General features: G+C 49.3%; 1 protein-coding gene across 2 annotated transcripts in view; it reads left to right on the top strand.

The window, feature by feature from the left end:
- Nucleotides 1-362: 362 nt before the first annotated feature.
- HS6ST2 (heparan sulfate 6-O-sulfotransferase 2) overlaps nucleotides 363-16,450 on the top strand; it is a 358,026-nt gene continuing 341,938 nt past the window's right edge. For both annotated transcript variants that reach the window (XM_075539186.1, XM_075539185.1), the window contains exons 1-2: nucleotides 363-790; nucleotides 1,545-2,063. In XM_075539186.1, the coding sequence (XP_075395301.1) occupies nucleotides 363-790; nucleotides 1,545-2,063 (947 nt within the window). The remainder of the gene's footprint in view (nucleotides 791-1,544; nucleotides 2,064-16,450) is intronic.

The following is a 16,450-nucleotide window of genomic DNA, read 5'->3' as shown; positions in this document are numbered from 1 at the left end:
CTCTGAAAAAGATTACACTCACATTTTGTTTTTTTAAAAAAACTGGGGTGGGGGCATGTTTTCTCCTTATTGACTTACCTTTTCAGAATCCCTCCCTGCTTCCATTGGAGAATAGACAGAGGCAAAGGGGGCGCGAGGGAGTCCAGAGAGGTCTAGTTTGCACCTTGCTATTTAGAGGAGGGTGAGAAGCCAAGCCCAAGTGGAGTGGTGCACTCCTTGGAGTGACCCCAGATCGCCAAGACCTGAGCAAGCACGCCAAGTCCTCGCCTGCGAAGTGATTCTGGCTCTGGGTCGCAAGGCATTATTACATAAATTCAGGCTCGTTCCTGATCCTTAGTACCCTGAGTTGCCTGAAGGGGGGAATGGCACTGCCTGCTTGTGCAGCCCCGGCGCTGTGGCCGCCGCGGCAACCAGAACGAGGAGCTCCCGCCTGCACCACCTGTCCCCGCCGGCATTCCAGAGTGGAGGCCGAGTTGGCAGGAAGCCAGCCCAGCTCGGCCGCCGCCTCTGTCCGCCAGGGCCCTCCTAGGGGTGTGTCTCACGGATTCAACTCCTGGCTGCTCCAGGAGGAGCCCCGAAAGGCGTCTTCCTCCCAGGCGGGAGCCGAGCGCGCCCCGCTCTTCGCGCTGCTGCCCCGAGGCCGCCGCAGGCGGATGCACGACCTCAGGCGACGCTGGGACCTGGGCTACCTCTGCCGGGCCCTGCTCACTCGGGGCCTGGCCGCCCTGGGCCACTCGCTGAAGCACGTGCTCGGTGCGATCTTCTCCAAGATCTTTGGCCCCCTGGCCAGGTGGGTCCCCCGTGAGCGCGGGGTTGGCGAGCCGGGGCCGGGGAGCGCAGAGACCGCGCGGGGCGAGGCGGCGGTGGTCAGAGGAGGGCAGGGCGCAAAGTTCCGGCGACCCGCGGTCACCGGGCTTGGGCTCGGGCTGCGGGGCGGTACTGTCTCCTTGGCCTGCGGGAGGGCTCCTTCCCGGGGGACTAGCGCCACCCGAAGCGGCGCGCTCTCCAGGGTGGACCACGGGGCGCGGACCAGAGCCGGACTCGCGGGCGCGTGGGGAGTGTGCCGGTGAGGCGGGCTGGCGGCGGCGCGCGTCCCGGGCTAGGGACCGAGCCCCGTGGGCCAGCGGGATGGGCTTGGGGGCCAGCGGGCTGGCGGGAAGGAGGTGAGATGGGCGCAGAAGCCCGGCCTCGGAGCGCGAGATGGGAAGCGGGGTGGCGGCGGGTGATGGCGGGGTTCCGCGGAGTCCCAAACCCCACGCCACGGCTCGGGGGGGCAGGCGGATGGGGGAGGGGCCCGCGGCCCGCGGACAAGAGTGTGAGTGGCGGGGTGTGTGCGGGGCGGGGGGGTGCGGCAGGAGCCACAGCGCTGAGCTTGCCGGGAAGGAGGGAAGCGGGCCGGCCACCGCCGCTGAGGTCCTCAGCGCGGAGGGGTGGGGGTGGGAGAGGGGCGCGCCGGCGGCGCCGGGGGCGGGGGCGGTGCATGTGCGCGGCGGCGGCGCGGGTCGAGCTGCGGGACTGACGTAAGGAGCTTGGGTTTCCCCCAGCGTCGGGAACATGGATGAGAAATCCAACAAGCTGCTGCTGGCTTTGGTGATGCTCTTCCTCTTTGCGGTGATCGTGCTCCAGTACGTGTGCCCCGGCACAGAATGCCAGCTCCTCCGCCTGCAGGCGTTCAGCTCCCCGGTGCCGGACCCGTACCGCTCGGAGGATGAGAGCTCCGCCAGGTTCGTGCCCCGTTACAATTTCAGCCGCGGCGACCTCCTGCGCAAGGTAGATTTCGACATCAAGGGCGATGACCTGATCGTGTTCCTGCACATCCAGAAGACCGGGGGCACCACTTTCGGCCGCCACCTGGTGCGCAACATCCAGCTGGAGCAGCCCTGCGAGTGCCGCGTGGGCCAGAAGAAATGCACTTGCCACCGGCCGGGGAAGCGGGAGACCTGGCTCTTCTCCCGCTTCTCCACTGGCTGGAGCTGCGGGCTGCACGCCGACTGGACCGAGCTCACGAGCTGCGTGCCCGCAGTGGTGGACGGCAAGCGGGACGCCAAGCTGAGACCGGCCAGGTGAGTGTGCTCCCGTGCCAGGGGGCTGGGGGGCGCGGCTGGCCGCCGCCGCCACCGCTGGCGCAGCGGGACTGGGCGCACTGGCAGCTGCGGTCCAGACCGGCTGGCTAGCTCTGGTGAGAGTGCGCACCCAAGCACCATGTACACATGGGGTCAGCAACGCTCTCTGTGCTGAGGCCCGGAGTGTCACCTCTGTCCCTTGCAGCCCAGCAGGGATGTCTCCTTCCCGCGCTTGCAAACGCTCCACTCCTTATCGCGTGTTCCCATTCCTTCTGGCGCTGTGAATCTCACGGGTCCTGGCCACTCACTTTCCCACTCTTACTCCCTTTCCCTCTGCGGTGCTCCTCTCAGCTTGGTCCTTTTCCCTCTGGACTTCTCTGGCCTCTTCTCAACACTCCCCCGCCCCCACCTCCCCCTTCTCTTGAGATTCTCAGATCTAAGGGGGTGTCCCTCTCCTCCTCCCTGCCCCTCTCCTGCTGGCCTTCTGGCTCTTTCCCTTTTGTCCTCTCTGGCGCAACTCTCCCAGGGTGAGTGGGTGCCCCGCTGCTGCTGGCTGGAGGCCCCTGGGCAGAGTCCTTGGTGCCAGCCAGGCACCTATCACGCTGGGCTGGGCGAAGTTCCTCTGCCATGCGTGGCCAAGGGACTGATAGGCAGCCCTTGGATCCAGGAACGGGCTGAACAGACTCAGACTGCTTGTGTGTCTGGGGCGCCGCCGCCTCAGACCCCATTTGGGCCTCTGTCCTGGGAAACCTCGCTTGATTTCAGGAAGTCTGCCCCCTGAGAGCAGAGCAACACAGGCAGGGAACCCAGGCTTTTGTGGGAAGGGCTGATTTATGCCAAGATGAGATGGTAGCCTGAGGCTTTTGAAGGGAGATGTTCCTCCCCTCCGTCCCACTGCCCCTCTGCTTCAGGTGTGGGAAAGGAGGAGTGGGCACCTGCAGCCCTGTTTGGATGCAGTGACTTAGGCCTGACTCCAGTCTCTCCATCTCGCTACAGCACATGGCGTCCTGGGAGTGCGAGCAGTGAGTCCCATGGTCAGGGAACCATGGAGATGGGACTTCTGAGTGGACAGGGCTGTGCTCCCCCGTTTCCAGTTGGGGAGACTTCAGTGGCTGCTGCCCTGACTGCACACTGACATCCCCTGCTGCCTGCATTGGGGGACTCTGTGCCCAGACTTGGCAACCTCCAGCTAGTGACTCTCAGATCAGTCTTTGCGATTTCATAAATAAGAGCTTAGCTGCTAACCAAAAAAAGGTCAGTGGTTTGAACCTGCCAGACTGCTCCATGGGTGAAAGTCAGGGTAGTCTGCTTCCCTAAAGATGTACCACCTTGAAAACCCTGCGCGACACTTTTACCCAGTTCTGCAGGGTCACTTTGAGTCGAACTCTACTCCACAGCAGTGGGCTTGATTGGGAGTATTATCACACCCAACCAATGGCGCGTTTCTAGCAGACTTGGTTCTACTTCCGTTCCTCCCCCCCTCCCCCAGCTGCAATATCTCTGGCCCTGTCCCTGCTTTTCCTCCATCCTAAGTGAATCTTGGCCCCAGGATAGTGATCACTTCAATCCACTGTGAGTCATTGTCACTATAAGGTTTGGCTCTTTTAGTGGCTTGTGGCAATATTGGAGCTAGAATCTCTTGATGGCTGAGCTTAGAGGTAGTGAGAGGTGATGATAGGGAAAGGGAAAAATCCTCCGGACAAAAATAGGGCTTCACAGTCAGGACTGTAGCAGGGGAGTAGAAAGAGAGGTTTAGGGCCCCACGGAAGTCGTTATTGTGTCTCGGGCTCCACAAGGCCCCCTCAAAGTGGAGAGTTCGCCTCCTGCAATGTCCCAGTGAGACCCAAAATAATAGGAAATAAATCGGATTTCCTTGGTCACAAAAAGGGTGATTCCACAGTGCCATCTAGTCTAGTCAGAAAAGAAACGCTTAAAAGAAGACAACGAAAACTGAAAACTGTCGAAGTCACCGAGTGTTTGCAAAAGAGAAATCACATTTGCTCACACAGCTATACCCCGAAGTCATCTTTTGATGAGTATCTGTCCACCTTCCAGAAAGCTTCCTTCGGCTGGAAGAATAGTGATAGACCGAGTGTTCCCGAAGGTTGACATGCCCGTGCTTGCTGGACCAGTTCTGTGGTTTCTGATCACCTAAGGTGTGCACATGTGTGTTTGAAAGAGTAGCGAGTGTGTGTGTGTGTGTGTGTGTGTGTGTGTGTGTGTGTGAGAGAGAGAGAGAGAGAGAGAGAGAGAGAGAGAGAGAGAGAGAGAGAGAGAGAGAGAGAGAGAGAGAGAGAGAGAGAGACCCAGAGCGAGAACATTCAGGAATACAGGCAGCTGTTTTGGCAGTGATGCGTGAGGGCGAGGGGCTGGTCTCAGGAGATGAGAGAGTCCTTGGTGTGAAGTAGAATCGACATGCCAGCTGGTGGTCTCTGTGCTCCACTGAACTAAGGGGACTAGCAGCTCCATCTGCTTGGCTAGGGAGTCCAGACACCTGGACCCTGGTTCTAGGCCAGCTGTGTGACCTTGGCGCGGAGCCTGGCGGGAGGGTGCTTTCCAGTTTGTGAAGAGTCTTTGCATCCCTTATTCGGTGAGCATTTCTCTGTAAACTGGCCCTGTGCTTGGGAGTCACACAAGGTGGACCTAAACATCCCCATTTGTCAGATGAGAGTGAGGCTCTAAGGGCCTGAAGGGCTCTCCCAAGGTCAGAGAGCTCTTAAGAAAGAAGCACCGCAAGAACTCCACTGCAGGCATGTCTGCACGTGACACCCTGGGCCCTGTTGGCTGCTCCTTGAGGGCCCAGGGTTTTTGTGAAAACACAATGAGGTAATACATGCTAGTGCATTATCACAAAGCAACCCCTCGATACATGTGAGTGCATCCTGTTATCGCCTACGTCATCGCCATCATTAGTCATTGTACACATGGGAAGTGTGACGGGGCTTGTTCCAGATCAGAGCTTTCCTAGACCCTGTAGGCTTTCTGCTCACCATGAGCAGGCCCCGTAGCTAAGTTGCAAAGCTGTCTCTTAGTACCAGGTTAGAAATCCCGGCAAAGCCTGGTGGATAAAGGCAGGGAAAGCCCTGAGCAGTGACTCTGGCCACCTCTGACTCACGGCCACCCATTCACATTTGGGGAGGGGGCATGACAGGCCATCAAGGCAACCAGCCAACTCCTGACTTCTCCCAGAGCTGCCTTTGAGCTGCTGCCCTGCCTAGGCTGACGGTTGTGTGGGGTGAGTGGGAACTGCCGAGAAGAAATGCAGGGGAGCATGCTTCCTAGCAAGGACAAAGAGAGTGTGTGAGGACAAAGGGCTCAGTTGTCGATGAGCATTAGTAGTTCTTTATAAGATTTAAAAATTATTGTATTGCATGTGTCCGTCTGCCAATGTGGTAGTGGGAGAATCAGGGCAGGGCCCTGTTCATTTTACAATTTTTAAGTCCAGTTTTGGAAAACGTATGAAAACATGGTTGCTCACCAGCTGTTCAAATTCCAAATTCAGTGGACTTTTCTCAGGCCAAATTTTCATTCACAAAATCTATGGTGCATCTGGGGGGAGTTTAGACCTGGGCCCGAGGAAATACACTAGCTGGAACTTTTCCACAGGAGCCCTGATGGTGGATTGGTTATTCATTGGGTTGCAAATTCAGCAGTTCGAAACCCCAGCTGCTCTGAGGGAGAAAGACCCTGGGCTTTCTACTGCCATAAAAAATTATAGTTGTTAAGTTGGAGAGTGTTTTGTTGTGTACATTTTTTCCACGATTAAAAAAATATACTAATAACAATGAGTACAAGGAAAATAAAGACTGGATGGCAGTGAATTTGGTGTCTTTATTTTTGGTGGCTGACAGAGTGGGATGGGGAATGGAGGTGGTCACAGTTCTAGAGCTGTATAGGCATTTAAAAATAAACAAACAATTAAAAACTAAAAACTCCCTGCCATCAAGTTGATTCCAATTTACAGCGACCTCATAGGATCGAGTAGAACAGCCTCTCTCTGTTCCTGAGACTATACGTATCTTCTTGGAGCAAAAAGGCTTGTCTTTCTCTTGCTAAGTGACTAGTGGATTTGAACTGCTGACCTGTGGTCAGCAACCCAATGCAAAATCACAGCACCACCAGGGCTCCCTCATGGGAGCTTAGAGTAGAATAAAATAATTTAGTGGTGGTGCTGGCGGGTAAGCATTGGACTGCTAACCACTACGTCGGTGGTTCAAACCAACCCGTGGTCCCAGGGAGAAAATGAGATCACCTGCTCCTATAAAGATGTATAATAAGATCACTATGGGTCGTCATTGATTCCATGACAGTGGGTTTGGGGCTGGGTAATAAAAAAGGAAGCATCTTGTTCAGACACAATTCAGACAAGGATAATGTCATTAAAATGTCACACCGAAAACTAGCTTTGAAAGGGTGCATCTGTTTATGTTGCATTTTGTTCTAATCAGCAAGCTTGGTAGCATTCCTATTATACCCCAACCCAGCAGTTGGGAGAAATTCGAGCCAAGACAAAGCCCCCAAACCCAGATTGCCATCTTAGCCTCTCAAGTCAGTAAAAATTTGAGTGTGGAATAGAGAGCGAGCTACGTAGGGTGCGCTTTGAACAACTCCCTCCTCTTTCTGGCACGAAGTGTCCAATTAGGTCAAATGGGAGATTTAGATGGCATGCTTTCTTAGCCTCTTTCTAAAGTGTGACACACAGTCAGAAAACAGTGAGCCATATTTGAGAAGGTCTCCGGGAATAGATGGGTTCTAGAAGAAAGAGGGCACTGAGGATGAACAGGAGACGCTGATGGCATTGTGTGATCCCACAGCTGCTCCTTGCCTGGTCTGACCAGAATTGAGAAGGTTCTGCTTAAGCAGGGAAGAGTCGGGGCGGTAGCTGGGATGGAGTGCAGTTGGAGAAGACTGGAAGTGGTGAACACCAGTGAGTATGAGCACCCTTGGATGGAAGGACAGTGAGAGGAAGGGAAGACTGGAGTCCGTTTAAAGGCCCCTCCAGATGTCTAGTCTGGAGTGGAGGTGATACAACTGACAAAATGGAGAGATCAAGGGCATCTAATTTGGCCTGGAGACTTAAGAGTTGTGACTTGTCCACACTGTCTGGACCCAGAAGGTGGTGGGGACTGGGCACTCAGGGGCAGATCAAGGCTTAGTTGCCTATGTAGAAATCCATGAACTTGCTTCATCTGCATTCACAGGTTGCTCTTCTTATTGAACTGAGGCTGGCAGCTCATTGTGGGACTAAAGGAAAAGAGAGACTGTTTTGATTACCCACAAATGATAAATGCTTGTTGAAAAATAAGTAGCCAAAATGAAAAGACATACGTCAAACTGGCAGAAATATCCACAACAAATTCACCAGACAAAAGCTGACACCTGTCCTATATAAAGAGTGCCTGCGAATTGCTTAGGAGATCAAAGAACACGAGAAAACAGTTTAACACAGGGAAACAAAGCTAGTCTACAGACAGGGAAAAACCGTCCCAACCATTGCGTCACTTGAGTAGTAAACATGCTCAAACAGTAAGGAAAAAGGCCGCCTGCCTATCTAACAAAGACACACACCGCCACCACCACACAAAAAAGGATAGTGCCCACAGCTGGCAAATGTAAGATAATGTTGAATATAATGAAGCAGTCAGAAATATACTTGAAAGACCTTTCTGGAAATAAATTTGCTAAGGTGGATACGACCCACCACCTTTGATTCATAACGACTCTATTATGACAGAGTAGAACTGTTCCCTAGGGTTTCTGAGGCTACAAATCTTTCTGGGGGCAGACTGCACAGCTTTCTCATGCAGAGCAGCTGGTGGGCTCGACCTGTCAACCTTGAGGTTAAAGCCTAATCCACAATGTCATCAAGATTCTTCTTTTACAGAATATAGAATATGGAGAATTGCTAATGATTTAAAGCTGCTATGACTGACCACTGTTGTCAGAATGATAGACACACAGAGAGAAAATGTTCAGTCCCCATTCCCCACAGAATCATTTACAAAAAAAAAATGGAAGGTGAAATACCAGGTTATAAATAGATCGTTTAACCCCAAAGAAAAACAAAAACCCACCTCATTGCCATCAAGTCAGTTTTGACTCATAGTGACTCCATGGCGTAGAACTATGCCAGAGGGTTTCCTTGGTTGTAATCTTTTCAGAAGCAGATTGCCAGATCTTTCTTCTGTGGTTCCTCTGAATAAGCTGGCACCCCCAAGCTTTAGGCTGGCAGTTGAGTGCAAAACCATTGATGCCACCCACAGACTACGGTAAGTATCGAGTTCTTCTCCTTTTCTGGAGGTTTTGGTTTTCTTTTCTGGGTTCGTATACTTTTCATAACAAACACAAACATGATGCTCGAGTGTAGCTCTGCAAAATTACACTTGATTTTATTATTGGTTACTGAAGAGCGTGGCTGGTTACGTCATTAGCTTCTCGTTACCCTGGGAGCCATTAATGAGGAAAGCAGCACCAGACAGATAAGCCCTCACATGGAATGGCAAAGGTGACAATGTCAGATGTGGCCAGTAGATTTTTCAGAGAATAGTTTGTGACCAAAGCCGTGGAGCTCTTGAACACCCAGTGTTGGACAAGCCAGTTGGCAAGGTAAGCACAGGTTTCCTTACAAATCTGTAATAAAGAACTGCACAGTTTTTCACCACATCCATAATTCTACTACTAGATCTGGCTGACTATTGGTCTCTCTCCTACCCCCTTCCTGTAGTAACAAAGCCTCTTGCCATATTACAATCCCAGATGGCACTGTGATTGGGTTGTTAGCCGCAAGATCAGGGGGTCAGACCCACCAACCGTGCTCCTCAAGACAAGGATGAGACTGTCCCTGTAAAGATTCACCAGCTCAGAGACCCTGGATAGGGTTGCAAGGAGGTGGACTTGACACGATGGCCATGGGTTTGGGCACGTGGGACAGGGACAGAATCTGCAGTCAGCCTGGGCTTCCTTGTGTTTAATGGAGTGGGATAATTTCCCATGTGGGTCATCTGACCCTGCTCAAATCAGTACTGTACAGGGATACCGGGATGGATTATTAGTGTTGCTTCTCTGTTTAACAATTAAATGGAATACGAAATTAAGTGTGGGGCCCAGTTGGAAATAAAAGGGTGGGGAAACCTGTCCCATGAAACCTGACTCTCCCTCTGGGCTCAGAGAGCAATTGACTGCACCAGCTGTATAGCAAAATAGTCACTGGAAAGGAGCAAACGGGTGGCCTTCACAGACCTGGGCAGGCCTGAAAACAATTGACTCCCAACAGCTTCCTATTTTCGGTTTCTCTTTGATTTGCTTTTAGTGGTGGTGGGCGTGGATGGTCACAGGACTGGCTCATCGCAGAAGGTTATTTATTCCTGACTTGGGATCTGGAGCTGGGCGAATTATTTGTCCATCATTGTAGTCCGTTCGCTTCTCCCATACCTTCATCCTACCCTCATGGTATTGTTACTCCCATTACTGTTCTTGGGGGAGTTACGTGTCCTGAATTCCCTTTGTTGAGAACTCTTATCTCTACCGGTGCACATGCTCCAGTCTAGCAGGATTTGTAGGGTACAACTGGGGTCCTGATAGTAGGGAGGGGAGGAAGCATAAAAGAACTAGAGGAATGTTGTGTTTTCTGTCTGTGCTATGCTGCTTCCCTGCTAGATGGCCACTTGTTTAACTTCAAGCCTTTAAGAGCCCAGACACTATATATTTTAATAGCCGGGTACCATCAGCTTTCTTCACCACAGTTGCTTACTTTGACTTCAGGGATCCTGTTGGGAAGGTGAACATCACAGAATGCCAGGTTATTAGAACAAAGGGTTCTTACATTGAGGGAGGATTTGAGTAGAGGCCTAGTGTCTGTCTGCTACCTTAACACTTAACATTTAAATATATGGACATACACCTATATCCCTATCATTATATATTACTGTATTTACATATGTGCATGCCCATATTTATACCTCTATAAATATCTTAGGCCTATTAGTTCTTTCCTTTATTTCCACCAGGCATTTCATGCCCCCCCACCATTGAATTTAGATCTCTTATTTTTCCCTTGTCCCTGGGTTTGTTGGCTCCCCACTACCTTTATCCCACCTCCTCTCCCATGCTATCCTGGAACCATAGGCTCTGTTACTTGTTTTCTCCTCGGGTTTGGTTATCCTGCCTATCTTCTATGGATAGACATGAAAGAAAAAAGCCTATAAATAGATCCAGCTCTGTCTGCTGACCCTTATGCCTTATGAATGTTTTCTAATTGGATCTGATGAAGTGCCAAGCCCTGCCCACCAATTCTAAAGTCTATTTTCAGGATTCCATGGGGACTTCAAGGCTTTGCTCCCTTTGCTGCTCCATTGTGATCCCTTTGTGTTTCACTCCGGTGTGTGTGGGTGGGGGGAGGGTGTCAGACTGAGCATAATATCTGCACTGTGTCTCCAGTGCTCTCCCCCGTAGCACTGTGGGTTAGTGAAGGGACGTCAAGTCTTTTGGTAGGGCCAGCCCCATGGTTTTTTCTGTGCACTGGCTGCTCCAGCAAGGATGTCATCCTTGAGGCTTGGTGGGCCAGGGTGTGGTCCACTCACACTCTTTCCAAGTAACTTCTCACTGCCACCAGGTCCATTCTAATGCACAGTGTGACCTTTTAGTATAGGGTAGAACTGCCTCATGTGAGTTTCTGAGAGTGAAAGCCTCATCATACACCTGAGGAGTGGCTAGTTTCTAGCAAGAACTATACCCTCCCTGTGTGTGGGTTAGTGTCCTGTTTCCCCACAATCCACATCCTCCTTTCCCCGCACCTTTTCCCTCCTTTTTAGTTGGCTGCCAAGTGCGTCCCTGGGTTGCATCTGACCCCTGCCAGAGTGACTGGACCTCGCCGCCGGAATTTATGCATTTGGTGGCTTTTCCCTTATGCCTTTTGTGCCTTTTAAGCTTACCTCAGTGGACTCATGTTGGACTTGTCCTTCTGTGCTTGGCTTACATTGCTTAGCATAATTTCCTCCACTTCTTCCCATATGATGATGTGCTTCATGCATGCATACTTATGAACTTTTTAGGGCTGCATAATACTCCATTGTATGTATATACCAGAGTTTTTCATTGAATTGTTGGTCGATGGAAATTTAGGTTATTTCCAATACTTTGCAATTGTGAACTGCGTTGCGATGGGCATTGGAGCGCAGATGTGTGCTTGTGGTCTTTTTCTTAATTCTTCTGGGTATATGTCTAGTAGGGGGATTGCTGGGTCACATGGTAGCTCGATTTCCATGTGTTGTAGGTATCGCCATATCGATTTCCATAATGGCTGTACATACCTACAGATCCATCAGCAGTGGACAAAAGCTCCTACCACAGTCCCTCCAACACTGTTGCTATCTGTTTTTTTTTAAAATTGGGCTGTCTTTGAGGGTCTTAGGTGGTATCTCATTGTTGTTCTAATTTGCATTTCCCTTATGACTAATGATCTGGAACATTTTCTCATGTTTGTTGGCCATTTGGATTTCCTCCTGTATGAAACTTCTATTCAGGTCAGCAGTTCTCAACCTGTAAGTTGCGACCTCTTTGGGGGTCGAAGACTATTTCACAGGGGTTGTCAGATTCATAACAGTAGCCAAATGGCAATTATGAAGTAGCAATGAAAAAATTTTATGGTTGGGGGTCCTCCACAACATGAGGAACTGTATTAAAGGGTCGTGGCATTAGGAAGGTTGAGAACCACTGATTCAGGTCTTTTGTTCATCTCCTCAATGGATTATTTTTTTCTTATTGTTGGCTAGTAGAATATTGTTGATTTTAGTATATAAGGCTTTTGTCTGATGTGTCATTGCTAAAGATGTTTTCCCAGCCTGTTGGCTCTGTTATTAATCTCTTGGCAAAGTCTTTGGATGTACACAGGTGTTTTATCTTCAGTATATCCAACTTATCAATTTGTGCTTCCTCTGTGTTGTGTCCTTCACTATTTCTGATAGCCTATGTATTCCCTACAACAAAGCTCTTAGATTTATCCCAATTCCCTCATTGATGCCCCTAATCGTTTGGAGTTTTACCTTGAGGTCTGTGATTCACCTTGAATTTAATCTTGTGCATGGAGTGAGATAAAGGTCTTGCTTCATTTATCCATTTTGTTTAGCACCACTTGTTGAAGAGGGCACCTGCTTCCCATGGGATATTTTGGGGGCCCTTATCAAAGATAGTTGTCGCTATGCTGATTTTATGTCTGGGTTTTCAGTTTTTTTTCCGTTGGTCTGAATATCTGTCATTTACCAGTACCATGCGGCTTTGACAACTGTGTCTGTATATAGTCTTGAGGAGTTCTCTGCTAATTCTGGGGTTCTTCCCTCTCCATGTGAAGTTGATAGTTTTTCCAAATCTTTGAAGAAAGATGATGGTATTTTTATCGGGATAGCGTTAAACATATAAAGTGCTTTGGGCAGAACAGACATCTTTACTATATTGAGTCTTCTGATCCATGAGCATGAGATATTCTTCCATTAGTGGAGGTCACTCTTGATTTCTTGTAGTAGTGTTCTGTAGTTGTTCTCATGCAAGTCTTTTTTTTTTTTTCTTTCAGTCAGGTATTCCCCTAGATATTTCAATTTGTGCTTGGCTATTGTGAAGGGTACCACCTTTTTGACCCTCTCTTCTGTGGTCTTGTCCGACGTATAAAGCAGTCCTATATATTTCTGTTTGTTGATCTTATATCCTGCCACTCTGCCATATTCCTCTACCACTTCCAATACTCCTCTTGTGGAGCTTTGGGGGTTTTCCATATATAAAATCATATCATTTGTGGATAATGATAGTTTCACCTCTTCCTTCTCCAGATGCCTTTGATGTCTTTCCTTTTGCCTTATACTGTTAGATAGGACTTCTAGTACGATGTTAAATAAGAGTGGGGGCAAGGGGCATCCTTGTCTGGTCCCCTTTTACTGTGGGAATGTTTTCGTCTTTTCCCCATTGGCTACCACGTTGGCTGTTGGCGTTTTCATATATAACTTGTATTATATTGAGGAATTTTCCTTCCATTCCTATGTTCTTGAGTGGTTGAACTCTTTTGCCCTCAAAGAACGAATTTTAGTTCGGTGTTCTTTTTGGATCTTATCAATAAGTGTAGATGATTGCTATGATAATTCCTGGTAGTTGGAGTCAATGTGAAGGTGGCGTTTGGTGTTCTTTTTAAAATTAGGATCACCTTGCCTATGCTGTTATGTGAGGGGTCCTGATGGTGCTGTTAGGCTTTGGGCTGCTAGAAAGGTTGGTAGTTAGAAACCACTAGCCACTCCTTAGGAGAAAGATGAGGCTTTCACTCTCAGAAACCTGCCTGGGGCAGTTCTACCCTATTCTAAAGTGTCACACAGTGCATCAGAATTGATCCAAGGGCAGTGAGATGCTGTTCTGTGACTTGGTTATATCACATTTGTAATTGCAGTGGCTACATAATGTTCTTGCTGATTGATTAATTTGGGTTGATTTCATCATCCGTTGACTGTTAGATATTGAGTTGCTTCTTTGGACATGCCATCAGGAACAGCCAGTCCCAAAGAAGGGTATTGTGCTTGGTTGAAGGTCAAGGGAAAAGAGGAAGAGCTTTAGTGGATTCAGACCATGGCTACAATGGAACTCAAGCATAACAACCATTGTGGGCAAGGTAACTGACGGGGCAGGGCTTCCTTGTCTCATACGTAGGGCTGCTATGAGTCAGAATTGGCTCAATGACACCTAACAATGGTTGCCGTTATATGCTGCTTGGTACAAATCGCTTAATGATTTTTCATTTTGAGTTTTTATTTTTTTAATTGTGATATATTCCCAGAAGTGGGATGGTAGCCTTGAACAATACATTTACAAGGTGTGCTTTGGCACCAGTGCAGACTCACAATGCGATCGGCAACACAGACATACCTACTTCTCTTCAGTCTTGTCAACCTTGGCTTTTTATTATCTTGGATTGTCCAGGAAGATTTAAAGGAGGGCGTGGGGAAGACTCGCGACGTGTTTTTGTCGGAAATCTTGATTTTTCTGTTGCACCCGCCCTTGTGATTGGTTTGTTCATTTCCACGGAGAGGACATGGACCCTGGAGAGTCTGGAAAATTCTGCACAACTAACAACTACATAGGAGTCAAATGCAGGGGTGCTCGGTTCCTGTGCCCTCTCTGCCCTCCGCTGGGTCCTAATTCAACTGGCTACTCTGTTTCTCTGCTTGGAAGTGACCATTTACATGTTAACAGCTACTCACAGCCCAAATGTAACGGCGATCAGAATTCTCTGTTAAGAGGACTGGACCAACCGGGCCATCAGCCTGATTACTGTGCCTAATGTCCAGGCAGCTGTTTGGACCGTGGCCACTGTGCCACCGATGTTCTTGTGTATGTGTGGTGCACGCAGCTAAAGCTATGGCACATTTTTGCACTATGATAAGTTGCGCCAGAGACAAAGAAAGCAATGGCTAAGTTTGCTTTCACATGGGAAATCCAGCAGGTACATTCTGGTTTGACTCCGGCTGAAAATTTGCCTTTCTACCCCAGGCATATGGAATCCCAAACCCTGCTAACCAAGCCCACTGCCCTTAGATTGATTCCGACTCAGATGGACCCTGTAGGACAGAGTGGTACTGCCCCTGAGGATTTCTGAGATTGGAAATCTTTGTGGAAGACACTGCCCATCTTTCTCTCACAGCAGGTCTATTATCCATCGCTCCACCAGGGCTCCTAGCCCATGATCTGCATTTTAAAAAGGTCCCTGGGTGATTCTTATAGATCCCCAGGTGTGAATGTAAGAATCACCTGTGGACCTTGTTAAAATGTAGATTCACTGTATCTGGGGTAGAAATGTCAATTCTCCATAGGGGGGCAAACTAGAACTTGTTCCGAAGTCTTAATTTCCCAGGTCGACTTTAAGTCTGAAATGTCCTCAGAATGAATGAGTGGACCAAACAAAAAGTAAGTGGAGAAGCCTTTTGTGTATATTTGATGTAAATATAGTATGGCTTTTAAGACTCTTTTTGTTTGTGTAGTGTATCTCAATTTTTGTCAAATTACGACACTAGCTATGAAATGTAAAGGGGTTCTCCCAAATGATGGCACCCATTATAACAGTATCCTGCTTGGCTCAGCCTCTGGGCAGCTACGACTCCCAAGCAATTGGCCTGATGTGAAGTTTTTCTTACCTAGACCCTTCCCGACCCCCAACCCCACCACTTCCCCCTGGTCCCACAGAGTTATGCCTTCTTCTCTGAAGCTGTCAGGGGGAAAAGTCGGCAGCACCAGAAACATTAGGGGGTGATCTATGGACAGAAGGATGTTTTGTACGCGAGGAGTTTTCTGGCAGAGCTTTGGTGGCTCCGTGGTCTAAAGGATGGGCTGTTAACCCCCAAAATACCAATTTGACCTCACCAGCCACTCTGCGGGTGAAAGATACGGCTTTTGGACTCCTGTAAAGAGTGCTAGCCTCCAGAACCCTCAGAAGATGTTCTACTGGGCCCTATGGGGTCACTGCTCTGAGTGAGAATCCACATGGTGGCAGTGGACCTAGCCAAAGTCCATTCGAGATTTACTTTTTGCATGAAATTTTGGTAGCTGAGGCTTCCCCCTCTCCTGACTTATTTTTCTCAGCAGGGCACCCAAGACAGCCGGGATTTAGCAGGTGCAGGAATGAGTTGTAAATGCGAGAGAGATGCTAGAGCAATGGTGTGTGTGGCTACAGTCGTGAGGCCTCGGGTTGGCTAAGGGCCCAAGCTGCAAGCATCTCTGAGAGCTGGGGTCAGTTAGCATGTGGCCTGCCTTCATTTTAGGCAGAGCACTGCCTTCCAAAACCAAAACCCAACTCCAACCTACTGACCCCTAGTGATAACCCTGTAAGGCAAAGTAGAACTTCTTCTCAGGGCTTTCCGGGTCTTCTATATTTTTCTTTTTCTCCTTTCAAGGTCGTAAATCTTTATAGAAGCAGAATGCCTTGTACCCCCACCCCTCCCTCCACGAGCTGCTGGTGGGTTCGAATTGCCGACCTTGATGTTAGCAGCCCAATGTGTCACTCACTCCACCACCAGGGCTCCCTTGCATTACTTGCAGTTAACCTTAAAACAGCAGTTCATCTGAACAGTTCACTTCCCCATAGATTCTGTTTGCCATGGGAACGACACTGTAAGTTCAAGGTGCTTTGATCGTATAAAGAGCACATTTGGCAAGTTAAAAAAAAAAAAAAGTCAAACCTCGAGCGACCCTGACAAAGACCGTGGGGACATGAGTCATTCAGTTTAGGGAAAAAAAAACTAGTATGAATGGGTCCCGCCTCACACACATCCTTTAAATCAGAATGCATAATACTCTTAATGTAGGTCCGATCCAAAACAGTGCCTAGAAAAATATTTGTCAAAACGGCAGTGAAGTAGTTATTG

This window comes from Tenrec ecaudatus, chromosome X (assembly GCF_050624435.1).
Source record: "Tenrec ecaudatus isolate mTenEca1 chromosome X, mTenEca1.hap1, whole genome shotgun sequence".
In the NCBI taxonomy this organism is placed as follows: Eukaryota; Metazoa; Chordata; class Mammalia; order Afrosoricida; family Tenrecidae; genus Tenrec; species Tenrec ecaudatus.
This window is presented reverse-complemented; position numbering and strand designations above follow the sequence as displayed.